Source organism: Cupressus sempervirens, chromosome 3, assembly GCF_028749045.1.
Source record: "Cupressus sempervirens isolate cs-2001-9-10 chromosome 3, ASM2874904v1, whole genome shotgun sequence".
Taxonomy (NCBI): Eukaryota; Viridiplantae; Streptophyta; class Pinopsida; order Cupressales; family Cupressaceae; genus Cupressus; species Cupressus sempervirens.
Window position 1 is genome coordinate 891,243,745 of NC_143120.1, and position 14,610 is coordinate 891,258,354.

Here is a 14,610-nt window from a genome sequence, read left to right on the forward strand (position 1 = left end):
CCTGATGTACTGCATTGTGTTCATGATCAATGGGTTCTTGGGTCATGCACTGTTTGGCGTGTGTGTTACCCTTGGATGCTTTTTTCTTTTGTGACTGTGGTCGGGTCATTATCTCCATGAGCATGACAGAGTGGAACTACGAGTTCCGTGTGGTTGGGAGGCATTGCTACCTATACCACTTTTGGGGATCAGAGGACAAGGGCAACCATATTCCAATTTGCAGGATATCATTGACTTACCCTTCTTCTCTTGTCCTCTTAATCTCATTTTTGTACTTGCACTTAGTGTAGATTGTTCTTTTGTTCTTTGATATTCTTGTATCTTTTAGAAAGATGCTTTAAATGATTTAATTGTTGTATTGATTACCATGGTACGATCGAGTGCTTATCTCCTTGATTCATAGCATCTGGTACTCTCTATTGTGGAGGTTCCTTTTTGTATTTTGCTTCTGTTAGGTGGATATTTTGCAACTGACAGTTTTGGGTAAAAGCCAGTTGGAAAATAGGATGACCAACCATAACGTGTGAGATAGAGTCTCTCCTACCTTAAAGGGAAGGCTCCCCCTTCTCACCATTCCTTGGATCAACTCAAGGTAAGTAAGAAGTTAAGAGATTTTGTAGGGGTGTTACCAATATTCTTTCCTCTTAACTTTCAGGAAAGAATCCACTTAGTCGTGGAGCGAGTAATGGGCAAGGTGAAATCTCTAACTACACTTCTATCTAACAGATGAAAACGATGATACCGATAAACCAGCACTAACTCAAAGGCTAGTTGAAAGTGTACCAATTTGGCTCTAAGTCTAGCCGTAATTCTATATGAATAAACTTTACTAATAGGGCACAAAGACTTCCAAAAGTAAAGATATCCTAACTATTTTGTGAATCAAGAAAGAGATATAAGCTATAAACAAAGCTTCTAGTCTATACATCTCTACAACTGCTCCTAGTCAAAGTTCTGGTTCCAATTGCCTCTTAACTCGTTTTATACTCAATTATCAAGAACATGAGATTACATAAATCAAAGATAACATATGGAAATCACAGACAAAGCTTCTAATTCGCACAAATAACAATCTCACTCAATCAAAGTTAAGTCTCAATTGTTCCTTTGTATTCACTTTTCTATCAAAATAATGCTACACAAACAAAGTTCTGCTAGCACAATTTTTCCAGAGCTCTCTTGTATACAATAAAAGACGATTTTACAATAAGAGGACACTCTTTTATATAGGCAAAGGAGTTGAGAAAAAGATGGAGGAAAAAGTGGCAGTAACTCAACCAACTTTGACCAAGTCTAGCTAGAAGAGAAATTATTGGGTTACATGCAACTCACATTACATGTAATTACATCTTTTCATGCAATGCATCCTCTTTGATCTACGAACACAAATAAAAACAAAATAACAATCTTAAAGATTGTTCTTTAGTGCCTTGAATTTGATGATAACATCACACACTGTAGAAAGATCAAAAAACCCATTGTCTTTGATATTGCTTCTATCCTTATTGCATCTTCATATGCTGATTGCACAATCTTGGAATTCGTTGCTAGAGAAACTTGCAAGTGTTTTGCCAAAGATTTATGTGAAGCAAACTTGTTCATTGTGTAAGAGCCAAAATCTTCAGAATCTATATCAGCATTGACCTTGATTATATATTCTGAAATCATTCTTTCAACTGCAATCAGATTACTGTGTTCATCAAGAATCTGACATCCCATTTGCTCTAAGTCACATGTTTTCTATCATGAACAGCTCAAAAAATGTCAGAGACTTATCAAGTTGAGAAACTTGACCCTTTGTAAGAGTTAGAAAATCCTCATACACACTTCCCAAATGTTCATATTGGTCATTTGTTAGAATGGGAGGAGTTGCTGAAGATATAGGAAGAGCCAATGTGTTGATTTTTTAAGCCGGAATGGAAGGTGTGAAACCAATGGAAAATGAATCCATGTCATCATCTATCTCATCTAGAAAAGGTGCTTCATGCATGGATGGTGCATGAGTCTATGCGGGTCTTGGGGGAGATATGATCATAACTTCCCCTTCTTCCTCATCATCTTCTTCGTCTGATTCTTCCTCTAATTGTTCGTTTGACTCCTCTGACTCCTCAAATTCTTGAACTCGTTCAGCGATCTGAGATGATTTGGATCCCTTTCTTCCCTTTAGCTTGAATTTAAGAGCCTTCTTTGCATCAGAAGAAGAAGCTCCATCTTTACCTGTTATTTCCAGTTGTGACTTCCTTCCAGGAGGACCAAAGCTTCCACAATCCAAACCCAATTTCAGATTAACCCTTTTTAGGCCTTTAATTTTCAGCCACTTATTGATGTTTGCTAAAATGGATTGAAATCTATCAAGGATAGATGTACCATACTTCTGCTACCATTGAATGGGAAACGAGCACCTTTTATCAAAATCGGCCTGATGATATTCACGATCAAGAATATTGCCATCATCCTCAATTTGGAAATCTGACGGGATCTCATGCATGTTAAGATCAATGATTTGCTGCAAAGTTAATCTAAAGTAATCCATCTTAATTATATCTAGTTTTGTTCGCATGTCAATCCAAACATCCTCAATACGATGAACATGTGTGAAAGCCCTCTTGATTTAAGAATTCATTTCTCTATAATCAAAGTCAAATCTAGCTTTGAATTTCTTCAAAGTGATCAGCTACAATTCTGCTTCCATATTTTTTGCTTTATGTACAAAATTGATTAAATAATTATCAATTACCAAGGGTTTAACAAAAGAAATACCAAAATCTAACCTATGCAAAGCATGCTGATCAGACTGAACTTCGATGAGTTGTCTGGCTAATTCCATCAAAATGATCCTATCAGTAGCATACCTAGGTAAGGTATATGGCTCTCCTTTAAAGTATCCAATCCTCAAGTAATTAAAAGTTGGAAACTGAATAAAGATACAACCATACTAATTTACCCTTTCCCAAGCTTCATCATATACCCTTTTGATGGATAGCTATCTATCAAATAGACACCAGAAATGTTCAAAAAAAACATCTTGAACTCTTTTGTAATGAAATTTACTATTAGCCAGAGTGATCTAATCATAGTAATCCCAAACTAGAATCTCAAGACAATCTCCTTTGGTTGAGAATCTAGAGAAAGATCCCATGGCAGCAACAACATAAGCAAGGTAGGAATTCATGTAGAAAGGCACTGAAGTTCCTACATTAAGCAACTATTGACAGAGTGCAATGTTAATCAGTTCTCCCCAAAAGATACGTTCTTTACTCTCTATAATCTGGAAGATGAATTTACACATCCATGGTTCAAAATCAGTGGAATCTATAAGACCACAAACCCTGCTAAGAAAAATAATAAGATCTTTGTACTCCTACTTGAAATTAGATCTGTGAACGATCTTTGGCCATCTTGAGAAGTTGTTTCTCTTGGTATCCAACCAATATTGATTCATATACTTCTAATAATCTCCCTTATTCTCATTCCATATTTCCAAAGATGATTCTTTGTTCAGATCTACGAATTTTGCATTATGCGGCACTTTGAAAATTTGTTCGATAACTTCTGGATCAAGACTAATAATAAATCTGCCATCAGCATCCTTGATCGTCTTTGACTTTGGCCTGAAATGCTTTGCGCATCCAAGAACAAACTCAGTTCCATGGCAACCATGGGAAACGTAGACACCAATTGAATATGACTTCTCTTGATACATTTCATGTTATGACCAACAGAAATTTCTATTCTTTGCAGGAAATCAGCCATATCTACATGTCTAATCGTTGTGTCTAACACATTGTCAAGAATGGACGTGACATGAGATGGAGTTACATGAGCCAACTCTTTATCAAACTGATATTTCATTTTGCCCTTAGATTTAGCGGGTGAGGGCATCTCTTGTGCTTGTGCTACAACACAAAAATCCGAAAACGTAATCACATCATCAGAGGAAATCGTCATAAAAGGTTGATTCTTGAGCGGCAATAAAGGTTTGAGTATAGATTAGATACTTCAAGGACCTGATGAGATGATCTAAAAAAGAGACATTATAAATATGCAGTGGATGAAAATGGAAGGTGGAGTGAAAAATTATGAAAGTGGAAATGGAAGGAAATGAATGTGTGAAGGTGGAATGCATGGGAATGCGTGTGAATGAAAATTGTTGACTTACAAAAAGTGACTTGGGCTTTCAAGATGTCATTGCACGGAAAATGAATTGCATGTATATGCAACATGTAATGAGGAATGAAAAGTGAGATGAGATGCGAATGCGGATGTAGAATGAGCTTACATGTAAGAGCAGATGACAGATGAGATGAAATGCATAATGATTCAGGAAGTGGAATAACATGTATTCGCTCATGGAGGTGTAAGTGCATATGAAAAGATGGAAATGTAATGTAACTTGAGGCAAAGTGAACTTTAAAGTCACCTTTTTGGAAAGGTGAAGTCAAAGTACATGGGAAAACATGTACATGACATTTTTGACCTTTTAAAAAGTGTCTTTTTAGTCATAAACAAGTTTTAGAGATGCAATTACATGTAAGACTTTCCATGTAATCATGTCGTGCTATTGGATGCGGAAAGTGAGATGTGGAAATGGAAATGGAAAATGAGATTACATGTACGTTCGGATGAAGAGTGAGATGAAATACATGTAATCGCATTTGATGAATGAAATGCGAAGTGTTGTGTCATGGAAAGATGGAAATGAAATGTGATGATGCTTTTGCATGAAATGGAAGGTGGAGTGAAGTGAAACATGACCAAGTTCTTGGGAAAGAACTTGCAACTTCTCCAAAAATGAAAAAAGACCAAAAAGAAAACACAAAACACAAAAACAAACTTTAAAAGAAGAACATACCTTTGGCAAAAGACTCAAACATGTTAACAAGCAAACCACTTCAACATGCAATTTCAAATTTGGAGTTTGGGAAAAAATCAAAAACATGAAAATGAACCATTTCATCATTTTAAAAGGAAAACTACACTTTCCATGGCAACAAAATCAACAAGTGTAAATCATCAAGCTAAAACATGCATAAAATAAGCAAGATAAGAGCAAATTAATTAGCAAGGAAATTTTCCACTTACATGATGATTGTGTGCCAAAAATGAAGTAGGGAAAAGCTCTAGTGTTGAAAAATTCTCAAGCAAACTTGGATCTTTTCAAACTTTGCAAGAAGAATTCGTAATGGGTAGAAAATGAGCCATTTTCGATGCGCAATGCCAAAAACGTGCCCTAAAAATGCTCCCAACTTCAACATTTTTAGCAAATGCAAGCTGCTGTTACGTTTTTGGAAAAAAAGTGTGGATTTCCAAGTGCATTACATGTAATGTTTTCACTTTCAAATGCCAAAACGTGACCCTTGATGTATTGAAAATGGATGAATATGCCAAAATGCCTCTTCTCCAAGCAAAAACGGGATTTAAATCACTCTAAAATGGACGTTTTTGAAGAAAAACATGATCGCAAATCATCATAAAAGGACATAAATTATATTTACATTATCATATTAACAATATAATGTGTAAATATAATTTAATGAGTAATATTTACTGGAGCATTTGATTTAAATGTCAAAAATTAAATTGAACTATATAGTTAATATAGTCACTTAAGTGAAAAATCAAAAAGCAAACTCAACTTAAAAATATAACATAAAGTGCACTATAGTTGCTTTAAGTGAAAATTAAATGATAAAGTAACTTAAAAACATAACATAAAGTGAATTTAAGTTATATTTTTCAAAAAGTGAATGTCAAATTAAAAATATACCATAATATTTTTAATTCATGCTGTTGCATTAAAAAAGGTTCACTTTTTGGACACTAAATTGGCCATATCTTTTAATTGCCAACTTGGATTAAGCCCTAAGATAGAGCAAATTGAAGAGAAAACTGAAAGCAATGATTTGAGCAAAACCAAAGGATTAAAATCCAAGAAACACACTAAAAAATGAAAGAAAGGACGATGAAAGCCTCAAAAATCAAGCATAGGCTCGACAAAAAGAAAAATGAAAAAGACTTGTAGACTCCAGTAAAAGAATTTGCTATGTGAATTGAAGTTGATTGATCAATCAACTTTAACCAATTGAATAACAAATTCAACTTAGAGAAATGCAAAACTAGTTTGAAAAAGTTTTGCATGGTTACCTGAATTTTGTGGTGACGAAATGTAGGACAACTCCTGATAAGGTTTTCTCGTTGAGTAGGGTATTATAGCGCACCCCTCTTGAGCATCATATCGTGTGATGAAAGAAGATTTAACATCTCATTGTGTGTAGTTAGAGCATCGTATTGCGTGCAGTAGAAGCATCGTATCACACCATTACCTGGCAAAGAATCTCACAAATATTCAACATTGTATCGCACGATAGAATCTTGTATCACGCCCCTTTATGTGTTTCATCCACAATACTGTAAGGAAACCATCACACCTTAAACAATTAGCACTTCCAAACTTTTTTGGAGTTTGCAAATTAGATTTTAAGATACCCTTTTGGATGTTATATCTTCCCAATTTGAAAAGGTTCGATTATCGAACACAAGTGTTAATAAGGTTATTGCACTGTTCTTGCATTAGCCAGAAATGAACTTGTATGCTTAATCATTTAGGAATTTTTATTTGGGCTCTAAAATGAACGTGATATCTAAAGCTAACTTGGATAATAAAATTAACCTTACATGGTTAATCACATAGATGGAAATGAATGTGTTTTGTAAGTAATGAAACCCTTGGGAATCTTTGGTAAGTTAGAACTCTTTCACTTGCTATCATTTGAATGATGTATGTATGTATTTATGCTTTATTTAACAAAAAAAAATGTGTTAGAGTATTGTTTATCCTTGTTTCCAAGGATTCTCAAGAAGGGCATTACATCAAAGACTCTAAGTCAGGACGAATACTAAATGACATCATTAAAGTGGAGAGAGATCGAGTTTGAGAGAAGTCAAGAAAAATCAAGTTTTCCACGAGGGATGGAAAATTCTACCATCCCCTGAGGATAAAAACCAGTGTAAGACCAATGTTGCACTATGTTGAGACGCTGAGACGAGGGACAAAAGGCCTCAATTTTGGGACGACGAGGGGGGGTGGGGGAGCTGTAATCCACAAAGCACAATGACCCTACAATCCTCTCCCTTGTTGAGATTCCACCTTGACAAGACGCCAAATCATCTCCTCATCTTATGTAGCATGTTGAATGTTTAGAGTACAAAGACGGTGGTGGGACTTTGATGTAAGTAACTGAAGGTTGTAAGTGTCAATTTTGTGTTACCTGTGATAGAGATCCTTCATATCTGGTGATGATATGCATATGTGATATGAGTTCGAATTTCATGATTTGACGTTGCACAAATTCAATTATTGTTGTTGGACCTTTGTTCAACTAGCATCAATTCTCATGTCAATTCATTTCTATTTGTTCATTGTTCACAATTGTTGAGTATGCGATGACTTGGTATATGATACTTTTCGCATATCGCTTGGAAATGTCACCACTGTATATTTGCACTTGTCGATTAATGTTATCGGGGTTTCATTGGTTCATGGAAACCGTCAACCCTTGGTTTTCCATGCAAGCATCTTCAGCTTCAATGTGATTCGGTGGAGAAATAAACACACTCACGACACTTCATATGGGTCTGACAGGTTTGATTGTATTTTAATGGTGTCGCATATAAGTAGTGTTACGGTTTTCGAGTGTAAATATTGATTCGGCTATAAGAGTTTATTAGTGGCATCATATTTTCAGTACTTGTGATCTCAAAATTTTGTAAATCCTAAGCATTATCACACCTTGTAGAAGTGTCAATTCTGATATATATTTTGTATTGCAATTTTGGAACTGTTTAAAGAAAGATTATGGTGCTGATTCTGAGAATCATGACACTTATAAAAATTCGGACTCATTATAAGATTGTCAAACTTCTTGATAAGAAAAAAGTCAAGCTTATTGATCGACTATTTGGAGACTCCAATCATAAGTGAGAATACTTGTATTTGTTTTGAGATCTAAATAAAGGATCGATCTTTCAGGTGTGGTTGGGATTTTCCCTCAAGTAGGAGGTTTTTCCTAGGGTAAATTTATGTCTAGTTTTCATATAATTGAAGAAGGATATTCCTCATAGAAGGGCAGATTTTGCCCTCCTGTGAGGATTGATTATCCTCCTTGCCACCTCATTTTTGCCCCCATACAAGGAAGCCAACCTTGGAGAATGGAGTTTGGGTGAGGGTACGTCATCAATGTCAGCCTTCTCACATTGGGAGAACCAAAAAATGAAAAAAAAAAATTCTGACTGATAGCCAAGTCAACCTATATAAGGTCACGCTCCTTAGAATTGGGATATTGGCTATATAATAAGAGTTGATGAAATCATTTTGATTCATTGAAAACATTTTATCTCTACAAAACTAGTGAAAATTCGTGCATCTAGCAGTGAGTTTTCTCCAAGATTGGCAGCAACTTGTCTTGTCCATTTAGCAGCGAGATACTTTTATTAATGTCAATGAATTCCACTTCTAGATTCATCAAAAGTGGTGAGAATGAGAGTATAGAGACATTTCGATATTATAGTAGCTTGAATTCTTTTTCTTTTTTGGTTTTAGATTAGTTCCTATTTGATTGAAAATTAGAATTTCATTTTCTAATCAAGGTGTCAAGTATTGGAATGTAGAAAAGGAAATCGGAATCATATGTGGATTAAATTTCAAACTTCCTTTGCAAATAAAGAGGATTAATATGAACTAAGCCATGCCTCGGAGATAATAATTCAAATATCATTAAATAAACTAAGTTTAATTACTATGGGCCACATTGAAAGAATAAAAAATTCGATGCATTGAGTCTTAATTAAAGGAATTTAATCTTGTTGCAAATAGACTAGATTTTAAAACCTATTTTCAATTTTATATGACTAGAGAAAATAATAATATTTTCAGATTCCACAAACTTGATGTGTTTCTCCTCTTGTTTTGCAAGGTCACTCTCGGTGATGATCAAGACCTCAAGAGCAAGCTACAAGAGAAAGGCCATCTTCAAGTTCAAGCTCGAGGACTCAAAGTAAGAAGGAGATTCAACATCGAGGCTATTCCAATTGAGATCAGGTGCAATACAATTCAAGTTCACATCAAGCTTGAAAATTCAAATCAAGGCCATAAGGGGATTTCAAAATGAAGGATGGAGGTCTTAAAGATAGAGAAATTTGAGAATGGGACACATAAGAGTCATCCTCAAGGGATTGATATTTTTGAAAGAGTTGGTCAAAGTTAGAACTGTTGAGAGTTACTTTCTAACAATCAAGCAAGAAATATTTGCAATTTTAATAGGCATGTTCCACTAGCCAGGATTCAAAGCACATGTTCTTAAATGGATCTACAAGATAAGGTGGATGAGGTGGCACTAAGTTGTCTCCTCTGATCAGAAAATCCCAAACTCAAACATGCTCAACCACAACATGACATTTGTCCTATTTCTTCATTGGTTGTAAAAAAATCATTGTAATTTTCTTATTAGCCCACAAGGTGGTGCCCTCATGAAATTGATTGTAAATTTGACAGCCCTAATGAGAGTTTGTAAGTATGAATCTCAGCCCTTCATCTTCAATTCTTGGCCCTTCGTTTTACTCAAACACCTATAAAAGGCCAAGGCCTTCTCATTTATAAGGAGTTAGAAAGTTAGATTATGAGATTAAAGGAGAGGAATTAGAATAAGATAGTAGATAGGCTACCAAAGGTGAAGACTTGATCAAATTGTTGCTACGACTCTTATCAAAGTAATGGATAATTCATTATTGGTTTCATGGTGAATTACTTAAAATTTCTTTGGAGTGTTACATGGTTTACTCAATCTTTCATTTGGATTAGATTTCTTTTATGTTGAAGTAGTTTAGTTGAATGGAAATAATTGTGGATGTTTACTCGATCGACTCAACAAAAGCATGCCACTAGCCTCTTGCCAATAGTAAGAGTGCCTTATGAGGTAAGTTGATGATTGAAAATAATTAATTCAATTGACATTGAATCTTTCGTTTGCATCCATTTGATGGTATTGGAGAGGAGATATTGATTTGAAAACCATTTGAGTCTTCCTTAGAATCTTGCACTATGTGGGTGCAGTTGTTCATCAAGCTGCACCTAGAAGAGTTCAAGTTCATCCATGATTCATGGCATTCATTTCTAGGTGTAGAAGTAATTGAAGTTAGCAAGTTTAAGTTGAAATGGAAGTTGGAAGATCCAAACTATTTTTGCATTGCAAATTGTGAAGCTAAATTTGCAAATGGTTGATATCAATTGAATAAAAAGCACAAGTCCCCTAAGTGATTCCCAACAAATCATATCATTTCACTATGTAATAGAAGGAACCTTGAAGTCATTTCATGATCTTTCTTAGCACGCTTAGCATGAGAGATGACTTATATCAAAAGAGGATTGAGTGTTTGATGTTCCACCCTGAAACATTGAGTAGTTGATTCTGCATGTTGTAGTGGAACAAAAATCACATCAACAAATAGGAAGAGAAGGAAAGAAAGAGGTTATATTAACTTCAATAAATAACAAAAAAAAAAGTCCATGAAACATAATGTACAATCAGTTATAAAGGAAGATGTTATGGCTTATAAAAGAAGATGTTATGGCCAAGTGAGCATTGAGGAAAAGTTTTGGAATTGTACCACATGCAAACCACTAGGTTTATCCTTTATGGTTCAAGATTTAATCACTAGGTTTTGTTAGTTCTTATGGCTGAATTGTAATGTCCCATTTCTCGAATAGGATTTAATAATAAAAAAACAATTAAGTAATATAATTATTAAATAAATTATAATAAAAATAAAGAAGAATTTAATAAATAAATAACAATATTATATAAAGATTATTAAATGAATAATATAATTATAATATAGTCAAATCAATAATATTAAAAATATGAAAGCAAAATAAAATTAATTAATTGATAATAATTAATAATAACTAAATTAAATATACAAAAAGAATAAAAAGAAAAGTAAAAATTATATAAAATAATAAAAATAGAATATAACATAATTAAACTTAGTTAAGTTAATTAAGGGTAAAAAGGCATGAAATCAAAAGTTGTGACTCCCTCAAACATGAGATATAAAAAGGGAGAAGAGGACTTCATTTGGAAGGAAGGAGAAAAAGGAAGAAAAAAGAGCATACAAATTAAAAAGGGGTGTTAAACCTGAAAGATAGGGACTCTTCTAAAGGGGCAATGATATATTATGACTTTTTCGAAGGGCAACAATAATGAAGGGTTGTGACTCTTTTAAAGGGTGGTAATTATGAAAGGTTGTGACTCTTTCAAAGGAACACAATAATGAAGTTTCAAGAGTCTTCAAAGTAGTAGTTGCAAAAAGGTTGTGACCATTGCAATGGGCAACATGATGAAGAGGTGTAACTCTTCTCCAACTTGGAAGATATAAAGGAAAAATGTTTCAATTACAAGACAAGGGAAAGAAATTTAGGGGAAAATATATTACTCTCAAAGGCAATAATAAAAAGTGGTGACTCAATTCTAATGAAATGTTGTAACCTTTACAATTAAGTATAAAGGGAATTTCATTCCAAGACAAAATGGAGGAGCAACAATAAAAGATTATTAATCAAAATTTGAGAGCAAAAGTAAAAATTAGTGATCCTAAAAGGGGACATTGTATGAATCCAAGCTCAACAATGGCCAACCAAGTCCAAGCCTCAAATTATATTCTATATGAAAACCACAAAGCTATTAGCTCTTATAACATTATGTCAGAATTTTCAAAACTTTGCCTTGTCTGGTCCTAGATGGGATGGAATGAAAAGGTAAGAACTAATTTCTTGTTTATCTGTTTTTTTATAGAAACTAGAGGTAGTTCTAAACATACGATTAACCAAAATGACTGAGACTACACTGCAAGATAAGCCTGACTAATATAATAAAAATCATTAAAAAAAAGCTAAACCAGAAATTACCATCTAAGTTACAGTTCGCATATGTCTTGCATGAGAACCACGGTACTCTATAGATAATATAAGTTCAACAGAACATAAACCATTAACTTAAATCATCTAATTTCTAGTGAAATTCAGCATGGAGGTAAAAATCACTTTTGTTTGTTAGTTGCGCCCAGTCCAACTCTACAAATTATCTTACAAGGAAGAGCGAAAAAAGGCATCTCGTGGATGGGAAAAAAAAGCAACAAGGTAAATAAATTTTCTTTCTGACAGAAGAAAATTAATTGGAAACCCCAAAATTTAAATTATCGTATCTCTCTAAAGGAAACTAACAAAGATCACTATTTATAGTAAGCATTACCTTCATTTTGTAGCCATTCTCAAGCACCTTTAGCTGTTCCAAATCTTCTTCAAGCTGGAGAGGTGTTGGCTCAAGCAGAGGATAGACCCCCAAAAATTTAGCATCATAGCTCTGCACCAGAACAAAAAGAGAACCATGACTATAAGCATAAATATGTCACTATGCCAATTAACCTTGTGATGATAACAGCATCAAAATGGTGTAAGCCTAATGATAGGTTATAATATCATATTGTGCAGATAATGACAGAATATAAGTGTGAACTACCTGAATCCCAAGATGAAGAAGGTAAGGAAATTTTGGATTTACTTCACCTTCTCTGCAGAACAAAATAGAGATCAAGTCATAACAGAAGTCTTTTGCACATTATGCACATGTTAAACTTTATAGCAATAGATGGTTACTTGTTAAATGGAATTAAGCCCCTCGAAAAGTAGATTGCATAGCCATTCTTATCAACAACACATTTCACCCTATTTGGATCAAGAGCATCTTCTGGATTCAATGATGTGACAGCAGTGCTGAAAACAGCATCTGGAGCTCCCTATAAAGACAAAATTGAAGTTATTGACAACTTTAAGGCATAAAGTGGACATGGACATATAGATATCATTTGTGGGATGAAAAATAATTTTGATTTCAATGAAACTACATCATCAAAGACATTAAGTTGGCAACACAAAGAATCAAAGGAGAAAAGCACATACTTAAAGACAAGAAAGAAAACAATGATCAAAATCTGTTACAAAAAGTTAGATGAATTGAACTAAGGAATAGTTTGGCAAGTTATACAGTACAAGTCAATTCAGAGATCTAGGCTTATTAAGAATACGTAATATTGCTTATACAAGTCAAATCTTTAATAGTCATGCCAAAAGAGATTAAGTGGCAAATCAATTTTATTGTGAGTTCTGTCAAATGTAAAGTTTGACCAAATACTACAACTTGGCACCAAGGCAAGGTGACAGACCAAATTTCAAGGGTTGGTATTAGTATGGTTGCAAGAACACACTCTTTATGAATTGTAATACATTGTCAAAGGCCTTGACAAGGCTTTAACTAGCATACTACCCAATATTCACTATTCATAGAAAACATTCCTGGACACTTCCCCCTAGAAGAAGCATCCTATGTTTAGATTGGCATCGACATGATTGGAGCATATGACTAAGGATGTAGCCTAAACACACAAAACTCTCACAACAGAAAGAGATGCAACATAATGGAAAAATAAGGGCATGTTCTTGTCCATATCAACAAGGGACTCTCTCTCTCTCTCTCTGTCTGCCATACCAAATAACTTTTTCATCCTTATAGGTCGCTAATGTCTACTTCATGTTCAGCCTTAATCCACACATGCCCAAATTCACAATCTCCAACTTCTGCAAATAGGTAACTTTGTATGGCACTCCAGCTTATGTGCCAAGACCCACTCTTAGATTCTTGCACACAATTATGCCTCTTGTGCATAGAAACTATTCTAAAGAATGTACACATCCTCTTGTGGCACAATTAGAGAACAAAAACCTCCATCAATTGCACAATTATGGACTGACCTAGAATGCTCGTACATCAAAGAGTCAAGTTTTGGAATTCCTTGTTCTCTAGAATTTTGATCTTTTGTATCCTATAAGAAGCCTGAAACCTCTAGAGATTGGATGACATATAATGTTTAGAATATACAATTTACCTCAATTTTGGGTTAACAAACCCATAGTACATTCAATCGGGTATGCTTGGACTTGTTTACAGTCTGTGGTAGAGTTAAAAGTGACTAAAAGATGGCTTCTAGGAAAGATTGCAACATGCTAGTTTAAGGTTTTGACAAACAAGGTAGATGGCTCTTTCAAGTTTAGTAATTTATGGCTCTTCAAGAATTTGTTTTTGACTTGTAATCTTTGGACATGAACCTAGGTTTTAATTTTAGGTCAGTTGGAGTGATATGAAGGGAAACGAGTTACTATGGAATTTCTAGATAGATACTTAAGTTTTGTGAGATGGTTGGATCAAAGTTTCAACTTGATAGCTTAAGTCTTGCAAGAGAGAGCATTTTACTGTTAGCAATGGAGCATGATAAGCAAGGTAAATACGAAAAGATTTGAAGGGAGTACCCCAAGTTTGGAGGCACAATGATTTGTTGGCAGGCTGATGTCCCTATAATTAGAGAGAGTAAAAACTTTATTGTTACTAAAAACAATGGATTTCTTTTGCCAAAGTTGAAGACTGGGAACCAAGAGGTTATCAAAAAGATATTTTTCAGCAAGACTCATATTGAGGATGGAGCCAACAATGTGCTATTGTTTTG

At 34.4% G+C, this 14,610-nt stretch overlaps 1 protein-coding gene across 1 annotated transcript in view; it reads right to left on the bottom strand.

Annotated features, from left to right (window-relative positions):
- The window catches only part of CKS (Nucleotide-diphospho-sugar transferases superfamily protein), a 58,668-nt gene that overhangs the window by 24,778 nt on the left and 19,280 nt on the right, over window positions 1–14,610 (bottom strand). Inside the window, exons 5-7 of the mRNA XM_089822386.1 lie at window positions 12,710–12,849; window positions 12,573–12,624; window positions 12,306–12,416 (exon numbers count right to left, since the gene is read on the bottom strand). Coding sequence (XP_089678512.1) covers window positions 12,306–12,416; window positions 12,573–12,624; window positions 12,710–12,849 — 303 coding nt within the window. The remainder of the gene's footprint in view (window positions 1–12,305; window positions 12,417–12,572; window positions 12,625–12,709; window positions 12,850–14,610) is intronic.